The sequence below is a fragment of the Acomys russatus genome, chromosome 30 (assembly GCF_903995435.1).
Source record: "Acomys russatus chromosome 30, mAcoRus1.1, whole genome shotgun sequence".
NCBI lineage: Eukaryota > Metazoa > Chordata > Mammalia > Rodentia > Muridae > Acomys > Acomys russatus.
Window position 1 is genome coordinate 13,455,088 of NC_067166.1, and position 19,548 is coordinate 13,474,635.

A 19,548-nucleotide genomic window follows, 5' to 3' on the forward strand; every position below is an offset into this window, starting at 1 on the left:
CAAGGCAGGAACCTGGAGGCAGGAGCTAATGCAGAAGCCATAGTAAAGAACTGCTCACTGGTTTTACCTCATGGCTTGCTCAGCCTTCTTTTTTATACAACTCAGAGCCTCCTGGCCAGCGGTTTCACCATCCTGCCCACATCATCAGTCAGTCAATAAGATGCCCTACAGGCTTGCCTTCAAGCCATCTAGATGTAGGCATTTTCTCAAGTTGGGCTTCTCTAGCTTACGTCAAGTTGACAAACACACAATACACACACGTGTGCACACACAAGACAAAAGGCAGAAAACTTACTTTTTCTTACCTCCTTTTTTCAAACTAGCTATTCTTGAATGTATTTGTATGTTGCAATATATAATATTATCTGCATTTTTAAATTCTCACAAATGTTTGCATTTCTCATCCAATATTGCTTTGAGATTTATTTCTCTTCATCTGTTATTGTTCATTGGTTGATTTACTGCTGTGCCCTACTGTCTAAACAGATGTATTTATATAGTTAAGAGATTTCTGTTTTCTGCTATTTCAAAAATACAACACCAAAGCTTACACATTTCTGCCTGAGAAAATGTTCCTAACATTCTAACTTTTAGCTATTCAGAGTAATTTTGAGGTTTTTCTTTTTGTATTTGATCTTTTACAGTTTTGCCTCATTATCTCGATAAGACGTATTTAAGTATGGGAAGCTGGGATTCAGCATGTTTCTTTAATCCTTTGGATCACATCTTCCATATATATATATATATTCCCTTCTCACGTTCACTTTGATGATTACATTTCTGTCTAATCTTTCTGACCTTTGAATGCTATTCTCTGTTGCTGGGTCTCTTTCAGCTGTCTTTGCTGTGCTCTGCAGAACTTCCTTATAAACGTGTTACAGTCCTGATCTTCTCAGCAGGTCTGTCAGTGATGAATTTCTAAAGATGTGCACTTCTGATATTTGCGGATTCCATGTAGAATTATCTGCTCGAGGGGGGTGGGGGGCTTGGAAAGATCGCTCAGAGCTTGGGTGCACCCGCTGCTCTTCTAGAAAATCCAGGTTCAATTCCCAGCATAGACATGGCAGCTCACAACTATCTGTAACTCTAGTTCCAAGGGATCCAACACCCTCACACAGACACATGTAGGCAAAACGCCAATGCTCATAAGATAAAAATAAGTCATTTTTTTAAAAGATTATGTATTCAGTTTCGTGACAATCTGGCCTTATTGTCATTTTGAGGCAGCAGTAAATTTCTACCTACTTCCTTCTGCCTTGGTTACTTTCTTTCATTGTTTTATTGTGTTTTAGTCCTTTTTAGTTCACAGGCCTAATGGTCCCCGTGTCTGCTTCCTTTTGCTCACTAGAGATGTTTACCCACTGGGTCTGTAAATGCATAATTTCAGCTCATGCCACAAAACCAAGTGCTTCTGAGAGAGTAGATCTGGATTCTCTTCCACACTCCTCTGGGGATTTCATCACTCGATAATAATAATGCTCAGCTCGGGACTTTTGTGCCTTAAATCCTAATTCCATAAGTCGGAGAGGCCTTCATCAGAATCCCCTCAGAAGGACATATGCCTTATTTCTTTCTGTACCAGTAGGTGAAATTTTTGAGGTTCTTGTCTCTCAGAAGGGATGGCTTCCCATGCCCAGGCTTTGAGTGGGGGTTCTGATGCCTTCCGTAGGCCTAGAGGCTTCCGTTGCCACATGATGGTGCTAACTCTCCTGGGAACAGTGGCCATCCTCCACCCCCAGCCGTTCCCCAGCCTCTGGGTCTTTGGATGACAAGTTTTCAGACCTCGTGTTTCTTGTGATTAGATATTTCTCTTCCTAACTGTATACAAGTTACATTTGTTTATGGAATTGAATCTTTGCATCAAATGTTTCTGTTCCATAGCTAGAGCTAAATCAGTCTAGTGCACCACATTCCCAGGGCTGCAACTTGAGATAAAGTGTTTATGTCCAAAAGAAGAAATTTATGTGACAATTTCTGATATCTCATTCAAGGTCAGGTATCACTTGCAAATCTTTCCAGTTCACTGTGTGCGGCATTAAAGTTATTTTCAACAGGAATGAAAGGAAACCTTCACTTACATTCAATTTTCAAAAAATAAAAATATATGGGTAGTCGGAACCATAGCTCAAAAGTGAATAGGATAAATAGTGACATTTTACTTATAGAAAAGGTCTTTGACAAATGCTACACAGTATTCAATTATCTGGCGGATAGGCAAGTGGAGGGACAGATAGAGTATAGATAGATAGATACATAGATATGTAGATAGATATACAGACACAGAGATAGATAATAGGTAGATGGGTGATAGACAATAGATGATGATATAAACAGATAAATATATAGATATATAGATACATACATACATACTTACATAGATGATAGACAGACAGATAGATCATGTCATAATAGAGGAGTGGTTTTCATCAGCTCCACCTCAGCCAGCTTTCAGCTTTTATCTTATTTCTATTTAGGGTTTTGAATGATGCAACACAGCACCATTTTAGACCAAAGCTAAGCTACAGTAGAATTTACACATGTAAGTGTGTATATAAAAATACTTTTAGTGGAAGGTATAAATAACAGACCCTCTGTGTCTCTGGATTCAACATCCATGCTTCAGTCAACTGTGCATGAGAAATGCCTAAGGGAAATTTCATCTACACAACAGGCACAGTCTTTTCCCTTGCATTCTACCCTAAGCCATATTGTCTAGCAATGATGTAGCAGCTGGTGGTGCTGCTTTAAGCATTGTTTCAGATGGCATCAGTGATCTAAAGATGATTTCAAGGATGCAGGAGGCTGTGTGTAGGTCACATGCAAATATTCCGTTTATACAAGGGTCTTGGGCACCCCTGATGTTGGTATTCTGTGGAACCTAGAATTCATCAATCCCATGGATGCTGAGAGGAAAAGGGATTCATTATTATGAGGCATGTACCTTAGGTGCCTGAGGAAAATGAGTCGTAAAAGATCTATACAAAAAAATAATCGGGTGTCAGATGGCTTTAATGTCATATGGAATTTATGCGAATTACAATAAACCTTGAAATTAATAGGATAATAAAAGTGGTTCCATACAGTTTAATTCATTAAAAAATGCCTTACATCTATTTATTTGTGTATGTGTGTGTGTGTGAGAGAGAGAGAGAGAGAGAGAGAGAGAGAGAGAGAGAGAGAGAGAGAGAGAGAGAGAAGGTAGAAGGAAGGGAGGGAGGGAGAGAGAGAGAAGGCAGGAGAAGGGAGGGAGGGAGAGAGAGAGAGAGAGAGAGAGAGAGCGCAGAAGGGAGAGAGAGAGAAAGAGAGAGAGAGAGAGAGAGAGAAGGTAGGAGGAAGGGAGGGAGGGAGAGAGAGAGAAGGCAGGAGAAGGGAGGGAGGGAGGGAGAGAGAGAGAGAGAGAGAGAGAGAGAGAGAGAGAGAGAGAGAGAATATGTGCAGATGCTTAAGTCCACTCAAATGTGAAATGTCTGAGAACATCTTGCAGGAGTCACCTCTCTCCTTCCACTGTGTCGGTCCCTTGCATCGAACTCAGGGCTTCAGGCTTGGCCGCAGGTGCCTTTACCCACTGAGCTGTTTTGCTTACCCTAAGCAGCCCTTGACTAGAGTTCCATTCACAAAAGAACAAAACAACAACAAGAAAACAAGAAAGCAAGCTATGCTGATGAAGCTGGGTTTGAGAAGTGTTAACGGTTTTTGCCTTGGGCTCGCAGGTTCTGCCCACAGGTGGCTGCTCTACCATCGTGCACTGTGCCATCCTATCCTTTTGGACTCTCAATGCTTATGGGGAGTAGGAAGAAGCATTTGATTCTACTTTTCTTTGGCTTCACCATTTTTTATTTTAAAGTACAAAATTGATTCCAGGGTGGCTATTTAAAGAAAGAAAGTATGACCAGCGTACTACAAATTTTTCACATAGATCTAAGCTTTGACACAAAACATAGAATTTCTGCCCAAGCCAAGAAGTTGGGAGGATTTAATTCTGCATTTTAGTTAATTTTCATAATTACTTCAAAATCTGTGAAATGTATCATTATGCATGTGAGGGAGACAAGCACCGGTGAGTGTGCCACACTGAAATGAATGGCCAAATCTTTGCCTCAAGCCCTTCCCTATAAATAGATGAGAAGGGGGGAGAATTGTTGGTTGAGACCATTAGCTATTTGCATGTTCTGTTAAAGGCGCCAACACTTAATTATGGCCCTACTAGTGTAACTAGAGGTGTAATTAATCAGTCAAGTAATTGTTCCTCCTTAAAATTACAGCTTTGGGGACCGAGACCTGGCAAAGCTGAAAGTCTTAGATTTTATAGAGTTCTTTCTGTGACAGTAGGATCATCTCCCTTCTCAGGAACTGCTTAACTGTCTTAAAAAAGATCCCTGTGTGATCAGTGCTGCACACTGTGGGTTCAAACCAAGCCATGAAAAAAACAGGATGCAATCACGTAAACGACAAAATAACAGAGACCGTGTTCATAATTTGAACCCCCCAAATCTTGCCCCCGCAAACTTTTCTATCTCAGTTATTGACAACTCCATTCTTATGTTTGCTTAGGTCATAAGCTCCCATGTTACCTGACTCGGCACTTTCTCTCTCTTCCTTGATACAACCCTGCTGGCCCTTCCTTCAAAACAAACACAGAGCAGAGGCCCTGTGCCCAGCTCCATTGCAGCCAGGCTGGTTTCACGCATCTCTTTCTGGTGACAACTGTCTCTCCAGTTCAGTCTGCTCCCTCCACAACACCTGTAGTGACCTTCCAAGGCCTAAATTAAATGTCAGAATCTACATGCTCAACCTCCCTTAACAGCTTTCATATGATTTGAAGACAAACTAAAACCCTTCCTCTGCTGTGGACTGGATCTCCGACCTGGCCCCATGACCTCTCACTAATTCTATTCTTTCCAGCTCAGTCACACTGGCTTTCATGGTATTTCTTAAAACACAGTGTTCTTTCTATTTAGAGTTTTTGCATTCACTGTCTTCCTCTTCCTGGGATGACTTTTTCTTCATAACATGTCAGTGTCGGACATTCTCCGTGCTTGGATTTTAGAGTTTGTTTGTTTCAGGGGGGGCAGCTGTGTGCACCTGTCTATCTGTGTGTGTGTGTGTGTGTGTGTGTGTGTGTGTGTGTGTGTGTGTGTGTGTGTGTGTAGTATGTGTTCTTACCAAAGAATGTAATCAATATAAGGGACCTTCATATTGCTATCCCCTCTTTTCCTATTTTATGTCACAGTGGCCTACAGTAGTGCTTGGCATAGGAACACAGCATAAATATGCTAGCTGAAAGAATGAGGCTGTAACACATGGTGACAAGGCATCATCAAAGACAGTAATTTCTTATATTGATTTCATTGCCGCTTGAAGACATGTACCTTTCTATGAATGCTCTTCAGCTGCAGATATAACCTAGCATCACTTTGAAAGAAGGAACATATTTGCCACTGCACCTGGAGGAACTAAGGAGGAAGTTGAACACTTTTGACTCGAACCATAGTCTTAAGTAGAAAGAATGTCTCAATTGAATGCTTGTAGCAGGCCAAAGTTTGGGTCCTGTCCTTAAAAGGCCAGGCATGGAGTCACTCGTGTACTCCAGGGACCTTTCCCACATGCCCCACTAGGCACCAAGGGAAGCAGGGGACTGTGATGATCAATTCGGAATCTTAGGTGCCCTAGTTACATCATAAAAAGATGATCCCAGCAGCTGGAAAACATCTGGCTATCTTCCCGCTTCTCTGTCCTTTTATACTTCTTGGCTTCACAATGCTATGAAACTGTGTGCACTCAGTGAGTTACTCCTTTTCTGCCCTAACAGTTAGTTAACTACCATATGCCCAGATCTGAACAAGACCTGGTTGCATATGGTGATTCCTCAGTAAATCTTTGAATAACCAATGGATGATCTAGAATTTAATAAGATCAGAGATTCTTTACAAAGAATAAATTCTTTACAAATACAAAACAAGAGGCCTACTGAAGTATTAATGCAGGTTGGAGGTGATAAAAGCATTACTTGGCCATCGTAAGAATGTAATTTTTGCTCACAAAAATTAAGGAAGGTCTCATGTTTCAGTCTATTGGGAAGCCAGAAAAGAGACAGCTCTCTTCTAACTATTTAGCCACCATCAAAGCAGTCTGTGGGATAGACAGGTAGCCCGTGCAGGGTGTTTAGTACTGACAGAAAGCCTAGCTTGAGGTATAAGCACCAACATGCAGCCATGTGGCTTTGACAAAGGTGGAGGATTTCCTAACTCCACATTTCTTACCGGCACAATGAGGCCAACCATGTTTCTTTCTGTTTTCTTTTAAAGTACTATTATAAGGATAGAATGAGAGTGGAGCTTGAAAACTGCTTTAGCCAGTAAAGCCAAATTCTGTGGCCATGCATTGTCTACTCCTCTCTCAGTATTTAGGCAAGCCAGCTGTTTACAGAGCTGAGGAGCTGATCTTAATATATTCTTCTGCTTGTATCATATGAGAAAATTACTATGAACTTCTCAGAAAAAAGACCTTGGCAACGAATGCCTTTGCCATTTGCCCTAATCTTCTTCAAATGACAACTTTGGAAGTAAATGCTGGATATTAGTTTAAAACTCATCAATTAATTAACTAATTAGTTTAGAAATGATTTCTTGTTGAAGTGCCTAGGTCAGTCTGGGAATCTTAGATTCAAGCATCCTCCTGCCTCAGCTTCCTGTGGGGCTTAGATTTCTGTACAAATGGCCAAAGGTCACTCAAGTCTTGTTATAATGGTTTCCTTGTACATAAACCTTCCCCCCCCCCATATTCGTAAACTGAGCCTAAATCCATGTGGAGCATGAGCCAAGTCCAGCTGGACCTAGTTTGACATATTTCTGAGTGACATCATTGCCTGTATACATGCGTTGACTTCCTGCCTGAGCCTTGCAGATTCAGGAGGAACAAGCTACCCAGCTCCCTAATTTTGTTCTACACAAAATGCAGGAAGTAATTTCCAGATGTCATCCTAAAGATGCTGTTGCCTTTGCATCTTCACTTTGCAAATTTTTCACCACAGCCCTTGATAGCTGTTTTTGTATCTCTCCACCATCCTCCTATCTCAGAAATAGACAAGCAGAAAATGCCACTGGAGCCACTGGAAAAGAAGTTACTAACAGGACAGTTTCAAGGCTGTTCAGCACAGTTGCATAGTGTAGAGGGCTTTGGGAACTACATTGTAATTCCATTTTTTAAATAATAAAATAATATAGAACAAAAAAAGGACACATTGGAACTAGATGAAGCAATGAGCAGAAGGAAAGAAGTGCAAGAGAAAGCACAAGGAACAGAGTCGCACTCCCTCACAATCAGCCTCTCATAAAAACACTAAACTGGAAGCCATAATCTATACAAAGGGCCCGGTGCTGACCAGAGCAGGCCCTGTGCATTCTGCAGGTCTCTAGAAGTTCATATGAGCCATGCTCATGTTGACTCCTTATTTTTCTGGGGTCCCCCATCCCCTCCGGCTCTTACACTCTTTCTGCTACTTCTTCCATTGGGTTCCCTGAGGCCTGAGGGGAAGCATTTGACAGAGACATCACATAGGGATGAGTGTTCCAAGGCCTCACACTCTCTTCATAAAGTCTGGCAGTGGGCTCCTATATTTGTGGGCTCCCATCCACTGCAAGAGGAACCTTCTCTGATGGTGGATGAGCAAGGCGCCTGTCACATTTACCACGTTTTAAGTAAATGTTAACAAACAAAAGAACAAGAATAAGATGCTGACAGCCTATCAGGGGTGAAGTGGCAATGGAGGCAAGAACAGCAACTTAGAGGCGCACGATTATTCTAGAAATTCTCCACAAAAAAAAAAAAATTAGAATTCAAGGGAAAAAAATCTACTCAGTTACCTGACTGATGTCACTCATCCATGCAGCTTTCTCCTGGCGTGAAGGTGCTAACAAGACCACGGTGAACGAGGCGGCATCAGGAGGCTCTACTACTATTTTAAAATCCAGATGTCCAAACATGTGGCCAGAACCTTTGGCTTCAGCACATAAACCAAATGATTACAACGGGAATGCAAGAGATACGAGTGACCCCTCCTCCCGTTGAGCCTTATTACTGAGACCCACTGCAGACTCTCGTTTCAGCAATGTGCTGCCGAGCATGCAGAAGGCTGGTAGAGAAGCCGAGGGCAGAAGGCACCTCAAAACCAGCCTCTCCAGTCCATGTTTATTTTCATGTCTATCATGCACAGAAACCCTGGGTTAACTCCAACCCCCTTTCTTTTTCATCTGCTCGTGAAAAGGCACTACCGTGAGATAAACTCTACAGAATGGCCGTTCTCAAAGATGGTTTACCAAGGCTCCCGGGTTAAACAGACAGCTTTAGAGAATCTGCCCTACCATCTCTTCAGCCCCCTACAGACAGCCCTGCTTAGCCCTATAAGCAGGTGAAGACCTACAGAGTTCGACTACTTTACGCTAACACTGTTCTAAGAGAAGTAATGTCACTTACAGTCATCGTCACTTGCGTCGGGCTCCTCGATCAGCGTACATTCTATGAGGGAGAGAACCCCACCTGTCTGGAAACCAATGGGTTAGTGATTAGGAGGGTGGCAGTCTTGTGCAGTTTGGGGAGTTCTGCTTTTTTGTAAACTTGATGCTCGGGTTGCCACAGAGACGGTTGCCATCCTGTATCACAGGTGACGCATCAGAGTTCAAAAACGAAACAGAACAAGCACAATCGGAAATCATTTAATGTTAATTAAACTCTTTTCGCTCTCCCGCTCCTGACCCCATTGTTTATAAAATGTATTAAAGCCACTTATGGGAGACTAGAAGGTACCACAATGACTTCAGAGAACAGCCACAGCCCAGCACAAGTCTGAATTAGCCAGTCAGGAATTGACTCAGAAAGTAGGCTACTGTCATGGTATAAATAATATTTTTATTTGGTTTTATACACTATTAATTGTGTGTACGCATGTGTGTGGGCATAGGGTGATGCGATGGTACATGTGGGAATCTGTTCTCTCCTACCACGTGAGCCTGGAGAACTGAACTCAGATCACAGGGCTTGGTGACAGGAGCCTTTATCTGCAGAGCCATCTCGCTGGCCTAGGGAAGAGTGTTGCTAAGCAACAACAGAAGATAAATACAGACCAAGTGGGCAAACTCTTCCTACAAAAGGCCAGCTAGGAAACATTTTAGGTTCCTCAGGTCACATCATTTTTTTGTCCCGACTACTCAGACACGTGATTCTAGTGTGACACCAAATAGAATGTTATCAACAAGAACAGGTAGTGAGCTTTGGGCTGAAGTTTCACAGTTCCTGATACACAGTGAGATAAAACGGCAGTCGCCCAGTATTTCATCAGCCCACTACAGTGATCGGGCAAGATATCTATGGCCCACAAGTTGTCCAGTGATAATAATTTTGCCCAGATTTTGATTTTAATAGTACTTCTCTATGGTGAAGCACACTTAAAAATAAATTTCTATTACCCTGAATCCAAAACGCAACAAAATAAAATTGCTGTTAGTCACACACTACCTCTCCCTGTGCGAGCATCGCTATCTGTTTCATGACAACAGCAGGCACCAGAGAGTGAGAATCGAATTAACCTCAGCACCTCTCCCATGCTGGGGAGGCAAATGAAACAGCACGGAAAACTCTCGTACCTTGAGCAAATGCAGCTTTCCTCCTGAGCTTCGCGTACAAATCAGGAAGTGTTTGGTAAATAAGAAGCACTGTCTCTCGCCTTCCTTTTTCAAAGACAGGGAGCCCAGGCGGACTTTACTGAGTTTGCCCCTCTCCACAGAAGGCACTTGAATCAGAGAACCTGGTGGTCACAAAAGTGAAGACCAGACAGCGATTAAAATTCCGGTGAGGACCATGCTCTTGGCAATAAACACAAGAGGCCGTTTCTCAAAATACCAAGGATGCATCTCATGGACCATCGGAACAAATGAAGCTCCTCTATTCTAGCCCAGGAAACAATGTGTTGTAATTTAAGGGACAAACTGTTCCTGGAATTGTTGTGGAACAATTTTGACTGATTCTTTATAAAGTGGAAGATAAGTTTGGAAGAAATATCAGATCAAATTCAAAGCACGGATGTCGTCTATGACCTGAGTATATTTATCTAATTGTAACTGGGTAAATTTATAAATTGTATGATTATAGATAATAATACGATTGAGAAAAATAGAATTTATTCTTCCTGAAGCAAGCAAAAACAAAAAGTATATTAACAGTTTACTTTTATTTTAAAAATAGACGGTGTAAAACATGTATACAGTAAAAATTCATAAATTATATAATTCAATGCAATTTAATTATGGAAATTTAATAAAAGGAAAGTTATTTCAATCTGTATTTAAATTATGTGTGATAAATGAGCCATGTTCTGTACAATAATATATTCTAATAAAAAGGAAATGCAACCAAGTGTGATTAAAATGTATTTGGGAAACCTAAGCAGAAAGTAAACTACATCCAGAGCAAAGCTGTGGTCTACTGACTGCGGGAAATGATGCACAGACACCCATAGCACTTATGTAATATCTGCGATCGCCTCCAACCACTTGTAATGGACACTTCCCCAATCCTGAAAAGAAAATTCTAGTCTATTAAGTATCAACCACAAAAGTAGCAAGATCTGGCAAACACCTTTTTCCTAACTTCTGAAACCATGGCAGCCAGTCCTGTTTAACTCACCATCCTGGGCTGCCCTACGCAGGCTCTCATGAGCCCACAAGAACCACAAAGGACATGGTCAATCGTTAAATAGCAGCAGCAGCAGCACCCAGAGAAACAACCTTATTTTCCCTTCGTGTTTTCTGAGTTTCTCAATTTTTCCTTAATGAGCACAGATTACAAGTGAAAAGATACTGAAGTTTATATATATATATATATGGGAATAAAGCAATGTGAGTCACAAAATCATCAGATTATCATTAACATATGAATGTTCCAAATTACATCTTCCTGTCATTAACAGAACTGGAAAGATACACAGAACCCAAGTTCCCATGTCCTGATCTCACATTGGCTATTTAGCTGAGTGATTAGGTGGGATACTGACAGACAGAACGTAGGCAGCTCTTCAGGGCCTAAAGAATAGCAAGGAACCAGGGCTGGGGGAGGGAGTAGGCGTGGGAACAAAGGGCCAGGAGAAGGCTTGGCTCCAAGGAACTGGTCCGGACAACAGGGGAGTAACTAAAGGAGGTGAGGTGGGTGGGAGCAAACTGACAGGCAGCTCATGCAGCAAAGAATTAAATTTGAGAAGTAGAGGAGGTGTGGAGAAAGCAGAAGGCAAGGAGGGCAAAAAAAAAAAGTTATGAGCAAGAAATTTCAGCAAAGGGTTGGAACTCATGGGAGATAAAAATTAACCCCTTGTGCACTTTACCAATGGGGAAACTAAAGCCTGAGATTAAGTACCTCTCCTAAGGCCGCGTGGAGGTGCAGGGCGTAGTCAGACAACCGGCAGTAGATATAACAGCACTGAAGCTGGACCTTGGAAGCAAAGGTCAGGGCTAAGGTAGTGACCGTGCTAGCCACAGCCTAGGTTGTCCAACTCATGAGGCCACATTAGTCAGGGCTGAGTGGAAAGGGGACACTGGTGTCTTGGTGGGCAAATGGGTCACAGGGCCATTTTCAGAAAAGCTGCAACCAAGTCAGTGAAAAACTCTATAATAATGTGTTCACTGGCAAATGCTTCTGGCAATTTAAGTAATTTTCTAAATCAGAAATTACAAAATTCATGGTTAGCACATCTATTAGCAATTATTGTGAATTTCAGCTTTGAGGTTTAAAAATGTCTCCTTGGCAACCATACAATAATATTGTTAAACTGTAACCATTCACCAAACAGTAGACTATCTACATTAGATGTAGACAGAAATCTATTCAGCTAACTCAACTAAGCTAAAAGTGAGAAATTGCAAGACTATTTGGTTTATAAAACAGAATGCTTCAAAATGTGTCTTGCGTCAGTTTTGTCACATTTCATCTTTTGTTTGACATATTTCAGCATGGCCATGTGACTTCCAGAAATAATTGCTCTCTAGTTAATGCAAATTAGACAAATAATTGCTGTTAGAGAAATGATTACTGCATCTCCTCCATCAGACCGATGTTGAGGCCCTGCCCTTAGCATCCTGATCACTGTGTGTCTAACAATTAAAGGCGACTTGTGCAAGACCTCAGGTACTTCCATCAGCTATCCTTGCAGAACGGCCTCCAAGACCAGTCACTGTCTCTACTCTGAATTCTACTCAGCAATGGAGATATGAACAGGAGCTTTCAGGCGTTGAGCTCGGTGTCTGAGATGGGACAGTCATTATGATCTGTGCTGTACTTCCTTACTCTGAGGAGACTTTACTGAGGACTTGGGTGACTTATTTTTATTGGAAGTCATATAAGTTGAAGGTACATGTGTACGAATGCAAGCACACATATATTGAAGTACATTTTATATCACCCATAGGAGTAATTTAAAAACAAAAACAAAAACCAGAACGCCATTAGAAATACATTGTAGTCAATTTAGTAGGAAATATAAACCCTTGATAGTTTAATGAATAATGTTTTTAAAACATATTGTGTTAAGCGTATTTAGTAAAAGTGCTAAATAGGAGAAACTAAAGAAAGACAGTGCAAACTTCCGCAGTTATAATCAATTCTTTTCTAACTTCGGGTGAAGTTGTGATGTTTAGAAACGATGACCTTCATTGAATAATTCCTAAATAGACTAACCAGATCAAACACACAGCACGACTGCTGTACAGCAGTTGGTCAAAATGACATTCATTCCTGTAATCGTGGCATCCAGGACAGTCATGGCTGACCCTGCCTTAGCTATGTGACATATAACAGAATAAATAGCATATGTAGTTTCTATAAAGAAGCAGTATATGATTTTTTTATTTCTTAAAGTATAATGAAAAGCATGACTTGTTCAATGCATTTGACCCTCAAGTATGTCTCATTACTTGTGCGTGGTTGCTTAGTTTTTGGTTTGTTTGTTTGTTTGTTTGTTTGTTTAACTCACAATAATCTAAGTTTTATAAACATACCGAGTGCTTGGGAGAATAACACTGTTCAATCAAATGTATGATCAGAAATTGTATGCAAGTTACAGAAAGTTTTCTGTCCATTCTTGGGTCTAAAGTACAGGTCAATTATGAGGCATTTTTAGAGAACTCTAAGTACAAGAAAAAAATATAAAATAAAGACCTTGCAATTACAACTTCAATCAATAAGCTATTCAGTCTACTTTAATGCTCCCTCTCCTAGCAGCTTTAATACTTGACTAGGTGAGGTAAAGAGAACTCTGGAATGCTGCCTTTCAGAGTCTTCAGTTATTGGGAGATGGGAGCGGGCAGTAGACACCTTCACAAAGGAGGACAGAATCCCTGCTCCTTCACATGGGAGGACAGAATCCCTGCTCCTTCACACGGGAGGGCAGAATCCCTGCTCCTTCACATGGGAGAACAGAATCCCTGCTCCTTCACAGAGGAGAACAGAATCCCTGCTCCTTCACACAGGAGGACAGAATCCCTGCTCCTTCACACGGGAGGGCAGAATCCCTGCTCCTTCACACGGGAGGGCAGAATCCCTGCTCCTTCACACGGGAGGGCAGAATCCCTGCTCCTTCACATGGGAGGACAGAATCGCTGCTCCTTCACACGGGAGGGCAGAATCCCTGCTCCTTCACACAGGAGGACAGAATCCCTGCTCCTTCACACGGGAAGACAGAATCCCTGCTCCTTCACACAGGAGGGCAGAATTCCTGCTCCAGGAGCAATTGCCTTAGAAATGGCAAGGATGGTCAGTTCAAGATGGTCAGTCAAGTCTCATCTGACCTGAACTTATCTAGTCAACCACAAAAGAGGTGGAGTAGGGCTTTCCCACTTCCACATAGGAGACAACACAAGTGAAAGCACAGGCAGACAGTGCTGAGACAGAAAGCCAGCAGTATAGGAACACAGTCCACTCAGAGCGACAGGACAGGACGTGGAAAGGCCTGGTTGTTGTCGGCATTGTGTTCTATCTACTCTAACCTTAAGAAAAGTTAGTATGTGGTGGCAAGAAAAAAAATGGAAAAGGGATCATTTCTAAAACATGCTTCCCAACTTCAGCACATGTGTAGTGTCTTTCCTTGTAAGCAAATAACAGAAAATAGAATGACATGCGCTAAACTCTTTAAGTAGTCTAGGCTAATAATAATAATAATAATAATAATAATAATAATAATAATAATAATAATAATAATAATAATAAATAATAATAATGTGGACTGCATAATGTCTTATTTGATGAGGTAAGACAAATCTTAAGCAGCATACTATGGAAGGAAATGGTAATAGCTTCAGATGATGTCAGCACGCCGTGGCCAGAAGCTCCAAGTTTATGTTTCAATCTGTACTATAAAGCTACGCAGTGGTTCCTCCAGAGCATCCTGCTCACTCAGATCCAGCTCAGAGAGCATGCTCTCCTCCTCCAAGACACCTGAGCACTGGAAGGCACCTTGGGATGTGGCTAACTTCTTGCACTTTGAAACAAGAGCTGAGGTGGGTTGTGCATCGTCAGGCTGTTCCTCCTCCAGTGTTTGTGACACAACTTCCTCTCTTCAAAAGCTTAACTAACCGGTGCTGCCCCTCAGAACACACATGCCACACACAAAATAGCTTTAGCATCTCCAAAGCCTGGCGGGAACCATTCCATCTGGTAACTGGAGTTACCCATTGAATCAGACCATATCATGTGGCACTGACTTGGAAGTGGCGATGGAAAATAGGGAACTCGAGGCAGCTGTTTTCACTTCGGACATTGTCCCCGCTCTTATGTGCAAGAGCTTTGAGGAACACCATTCTCTCCTGAGCCTTTGCCACCTGGCACTGCCATTCCAATTGGCCAGACCGACCTGTCCTCCTTGGAGCTGTAGAGAATGTCCGGTCCACTGAGGAGGGGAGTCCAGCCAGAGTGGGGTTTACTCGTGCCTTACTATTAGTGTGTTGCTGTTTTTCATGGCCCCTGAAAAGAAATAGCACAGAGGTGGGCCTCAACCACAGCCTTGGTCGAGGCCACGGGGGTGTCCTGCATGAACTGATCCAAACACACAGGCTTGCTCTAGAACGTGTCCCTGGATCTGCCAGAGATACTGTGACAGACACACAGACCACATACTGTAGAGGGGTCTGCTCAACAGGTCTTACCTTGGCGGATGAAAGTTTGGCTGGTGTCCAGCAAGATGTCACAACCCTCAACTATCATCCTTTCGATGGCAAGGTTTTTCCTTATGTTCTCCGTGTCACTCACTTCGTCATGCATCACTCTGTCAGACACAATGCCGGCAAGAGACACTAGTCATTGCTCTAGTAGATAGGAATAGACTGCGCTACCTGAGACGAGGGTCTGAATATGAATGGATTTAACCAGGACAGTGGCATAACAGTGACTTACAGGCTCCAGCCAGTCACAACCCAATGCAAGGCCATACTGTGTGAGCCGATTGTACAAATGGCATGGGGACCACCCAACCACCAGTGAGTGGCAATGCTGTCTCTGAGCACAGCAGGAAAGAGACCCAGCATTTTACAGAGGGCTCCCTGCCTTAACGCTGAAGTGTCACTCCTTGCAGGCACTAAGTTAGAAACCGCTACATTACTGCCACATTTAATCTCAAAAGGATAGCTGACGGCCTGCCTCTTCTCTAGCTTCTTGCCAAATCTGAATGCAAAATGGGACAGAAAGTCCCTTTCCTATTTCAATGGGGGGTGGGGGAAGTCAACATTTGCAAACTTAACCAAAACACACCTCATCTCGACTATATGAATTCACATGCTATGAAAACTTCTCAAAGATATTTTTCCAGACTACAATGGGTGTGAATGATAATCCTACACCATCTCTTTCACTCTAAGAGGAATCAAGGAAATTGGATCTATTGGCTGCTTCCTCTCCCTTGAAGCCCACATGCCCAGCTTCCGCAGGAGCCTGCCACGCTGTTCCCTCCCCAGTCTGACCCCTTTGCACAAGTTCTCTATGTACCTGGACAGTTCCTCCAGCTTTGACTTAGCAAACTCCAGACTTTTCCTCTCCACGTGCTCATGGGGGGTATGAGCCAGGAGTTCGTGCAGCGTGATGATATACCTGGGAATCTAAGGACATTCACAGGTGAGTGTGGACAAGAGGTCCAGGCGATGACACGGGGACACTCCACAGGGCCATCATCTCAGGACTCAGCCCTACCCTTATAACTCTCATGGTGGTTTACACTGCTTAAGGGGATATCCAAGAGTGAACCTTGCTTCCTAAGTTCCCACACAGAGGAAGTCTATACCACGAAACACAAGAAAAGTTGGTCGTAAAGGACAAAGCCGAGGGGGTAGGGGCCGTTGTGTGCATTTGTACAGAACCATGCATGCTTGAATCAGAGTTGCTGTAGACTGAGTCATAGGGAAACAGATATGGCCGTCATCGAGCCGCCTGCCTCTATTTTTAAAGGCATGTTGTCTGTTTGTATGCTTATTTCAAAATTGACAGTCCTGACAATGCTCTCTTTAACAATTGGAATCAGGAAAGATGTATTCACTGGTGTTGGCATTCTGATCCTACTCCAGTGGCTGCTTATTTGGGTTATAAACAGTTCCTGAATTCTGTAAAAGGCAAAACTTGACCAGCCATATGAGGCATCTAATAAACCAAGAAGAGATTTGACGCAGGTAACAGAGACTCAGCAAGCTCTTCTCTCTTTTGTGTTCATGAAACACCCTCTTAGTGAGCAGAGAGTAAGAGAAACGTGTGTGAACAGCCACAGTGCTGCTAGGCCATTTTCTGTGGACCCAGGAGAGCTCTGAGCTTTGCAGATGTGTCCAGTCCAACCCAGGGATTAGTTCCTTGACTTGGCAAGTAAGGAGATAAATTGCGATGAGGTTCAGTGACTTATCTAAGGTAGACCTCCCAGGAAGGGGCAGAGCCAGTTCAGATCTCTTCTGGAATCTAGGGGCCTTGGTTCTCATCTGCACTTGAAAGAACCCCTGAGAATAGGGTAGAAAAAGCAGCTTTCCAGAGGGCCTCCCTTCTGTCCTCAGGGATGATGGCTCTATGGCTATGTCATTGCTGTTGTTCATTTGTGCGGCCACCAGGGGGCTAGTGCCTCTTTATGCACTCCAGCACAGGCATTAAGTGCAGCTTAATCAGGGTCTTAGGAAACACGGGCAGATCCCTTGATCAGAGAAGGGTAGGAAATAAGAGACTTCTCACCATAGAAAAGATGAAAGAAGATTTCTACCTGTTCTACAAACTTCCCACCAAAGCCTCCTTTAGTACCATTCCACGTGGGAAAGACGCCTGGAATAACCCTTTGATGGGTAAAACTACGCTGAAAGTAAGTACCTCCACAGAAAATGAAACAATCAATAGCTGATACATGCAATTTTTCCTAACGAGAGTCAGGAGTGGAAGGGCCTCACTACTTACTATGCACCGGAACCCCACAAAACTATGTTTAGTGAGCAGCTTCATGCTCTTTCCCCATTAGTTAAATCTATTTTGAAGAGTTCTCTGGCTGAGGTTCAAGTGGATGGAGCCGAATTCGGTAACTGGCCCCTTCTATCTTCTGCTACAGGAACAAATGAACGCTGGCTCTTGCTGGGAGCAGCCAAAGGAGGCTCTGAGAGCTGCGAGTGACTCCGCAAAGGGTTTGTCTGAGGTGTCGAGAGCTTGCTGCAAAGAGCTCCCACAAAACGTCCAGTAATCACAGCAGCTATCGAAATGAATCGTATTTCTACTTCCAATCATGAAACAAACACTTGTTGTTTTATAGACATCAATTAGCTTGCTCTCCTGTTTTGGTTAATAGCTACATAGAGTCACAAGTGACTTCTTCTTCCTGGAGCACATCTCACAGCATTGTTCTGGGAGCAGATGTCATGACTGGCTTAGCTATGGACTTTCAACACATGCACATCCAACAAACAGGTGAGCACCTGGAGACAGCTCGAACAGTGCCACTCAAGCCACCGTGTTCACTAAATAAGAAACTTAACGACTCTACAATTTCCATAGCAAATTGCGTGATAACAATAGGACTTTCTGCTTCAGACTGGTATCATCCAATTCTACAAAACCCCTCCCTGTTTTCATAGTTCAAGGCAACAACTGACTTAACCAAAAGCCTCCCCCCAAAAGCCAAAGACGGAAACCAGAAGCAGAGTGCTTGCCTAGCATGTGTGAGGTCTTAGGTTTAATCCCCAATACAAAAAGGGGGGGGGGGGAGGGCATCATATCATCACTCTGTCACTTTCACTTTTCCATCCTAAAAAGCTACAGGCTAAATGTGCCCATTTCTAATCACCTCTCTTCCTCCTCCCTCTGCCCTGGCACCAACCTCTGCCTCCATAGTTAAGTCCATGAAAAAGTTTAGGCCAGAGGTGCTCTGGCTGCTAAAGGAGGCTCACCTCCTCCACTGTTGCCATGGTTTGGGGGTTATGTCTAGCACTACCAAGGAGGGAGGCCAAGGCATGAAGGGACTACTGCAACGCCATGTGCGTAGGGAGACAAGCTAGATGTCAGGTCCTCTGGGGGAGCAAATACCCCATGGCTACTTCATCCATTAAACAAGGAGGACAAGTAAAGGATGAGACAACTAAGAAAATGCTTCAAGTTTCTAGAAAGAATTCTTCCTTTTAAATGTTTCGGATGGTTTCTTCTTGAGGAGACCCCAAGTGAGGAAGCCAAAGGACAGACTCCAAGAGAACCAAGGCCCGTGGGCAGCAATCTCTAACAGTTTCTTTTCTTGGACTATTCAAAGCCCTTTCGTCTGTTCATCTCTTGACATTGGAGTGATTCTGGCTAACCTCCTCTAGTTTGAAGGGTCTTCCAGAAAAAGGGGCCTCGAAAGGTTACCTCACCATGGACAAAGTCAACGATCCTCAATGTCTGATGCCTCAATTCAAGTTTAGGGTTTAGAGCTATTGTGGACTGGGGCTAAGGATAAGGTCTAGATAACCCTAGATGCCTTATGATACCTCATGGTTACCCAAGCCAGCTGGGATCACAGTCAGAGACCTAAACACTTAGAGTTAACCAGAGCTCAGCTGCCCCGAGCACTGCGACAGTGTCAATGAGAGGGAAGGCTAAGAAAGATATCAATTCTCACCAAGACCCCAGTCTCCATACTCTTCCAGGATATGATGGGAATGACTCCAAGTAAATCAAAATGCTTAGTCATGGCTACTGGGCCTAAACTCTGCAGGGGAGAGGAAGGGAAGGATGGTGGAAGGTCCTTCCAAGGCTCTGTACTCAACCTACTGGGTGTCCTGCCCATATCTCAGGTAAAGTTCTGCCATTAAAACCCCTGAGAGGGTCATGCCTCAGAGAATTAAAAGGCATGTGGAGAAAACATCAGACATAGGGAACTTCATGAGCCTCACAGGCACCTGTCTTCGTAGCCACCTGACTTCACAGCTACCTGACCTGGGGCTAAGACAGGTATGGTTTGGGGCACTCAATCCAAACCTAGAGGTCACTGCTGAAAACGCAAATAGCATCACACAAGAGCAATGTAGTTATGAAGCATTT

The 19,548-nt window shown here is 43.1% G+C and overlaps 1 protein-coding gene across 1 annotated transcript in view; it reads right to left on the reverse strand.

The window, feature by feature from the left end:
* Nucleotides 1-19,548, reverse strand: part of Rasgrf2 (Ras protein specific guanine nucleotide releasing factor 2) — a 199,813-nt gene that overhangs the window by 93,787 nt on the left and 86,478 nt on the right. Inside the window, exons 8-12 of the mRNA XM_051172267.1 lie at nt 16,015-16,124; nt 15,180-15,298; nt 9,639-9,799; nt 8,473-8,539; nt 7,863-7,999 (exon numbers count right to left, since the gene is read on the reverse strand). Coding sequence (XP_051028224.1) covers nt 7,863-7,999; nt 8,473-8,539; nt 9,639-9,799; nt 15,180-15,298; nt 16,015-16,124 — 594 coding nt within the window. The remainder of the gene's footprint in view (nt 1-7,862; nt 8,000-8,472; nt 8,540-9,638; nt 9,800-15,179; nt 15,299-16,014; nt 16,125-19,548) is intronic.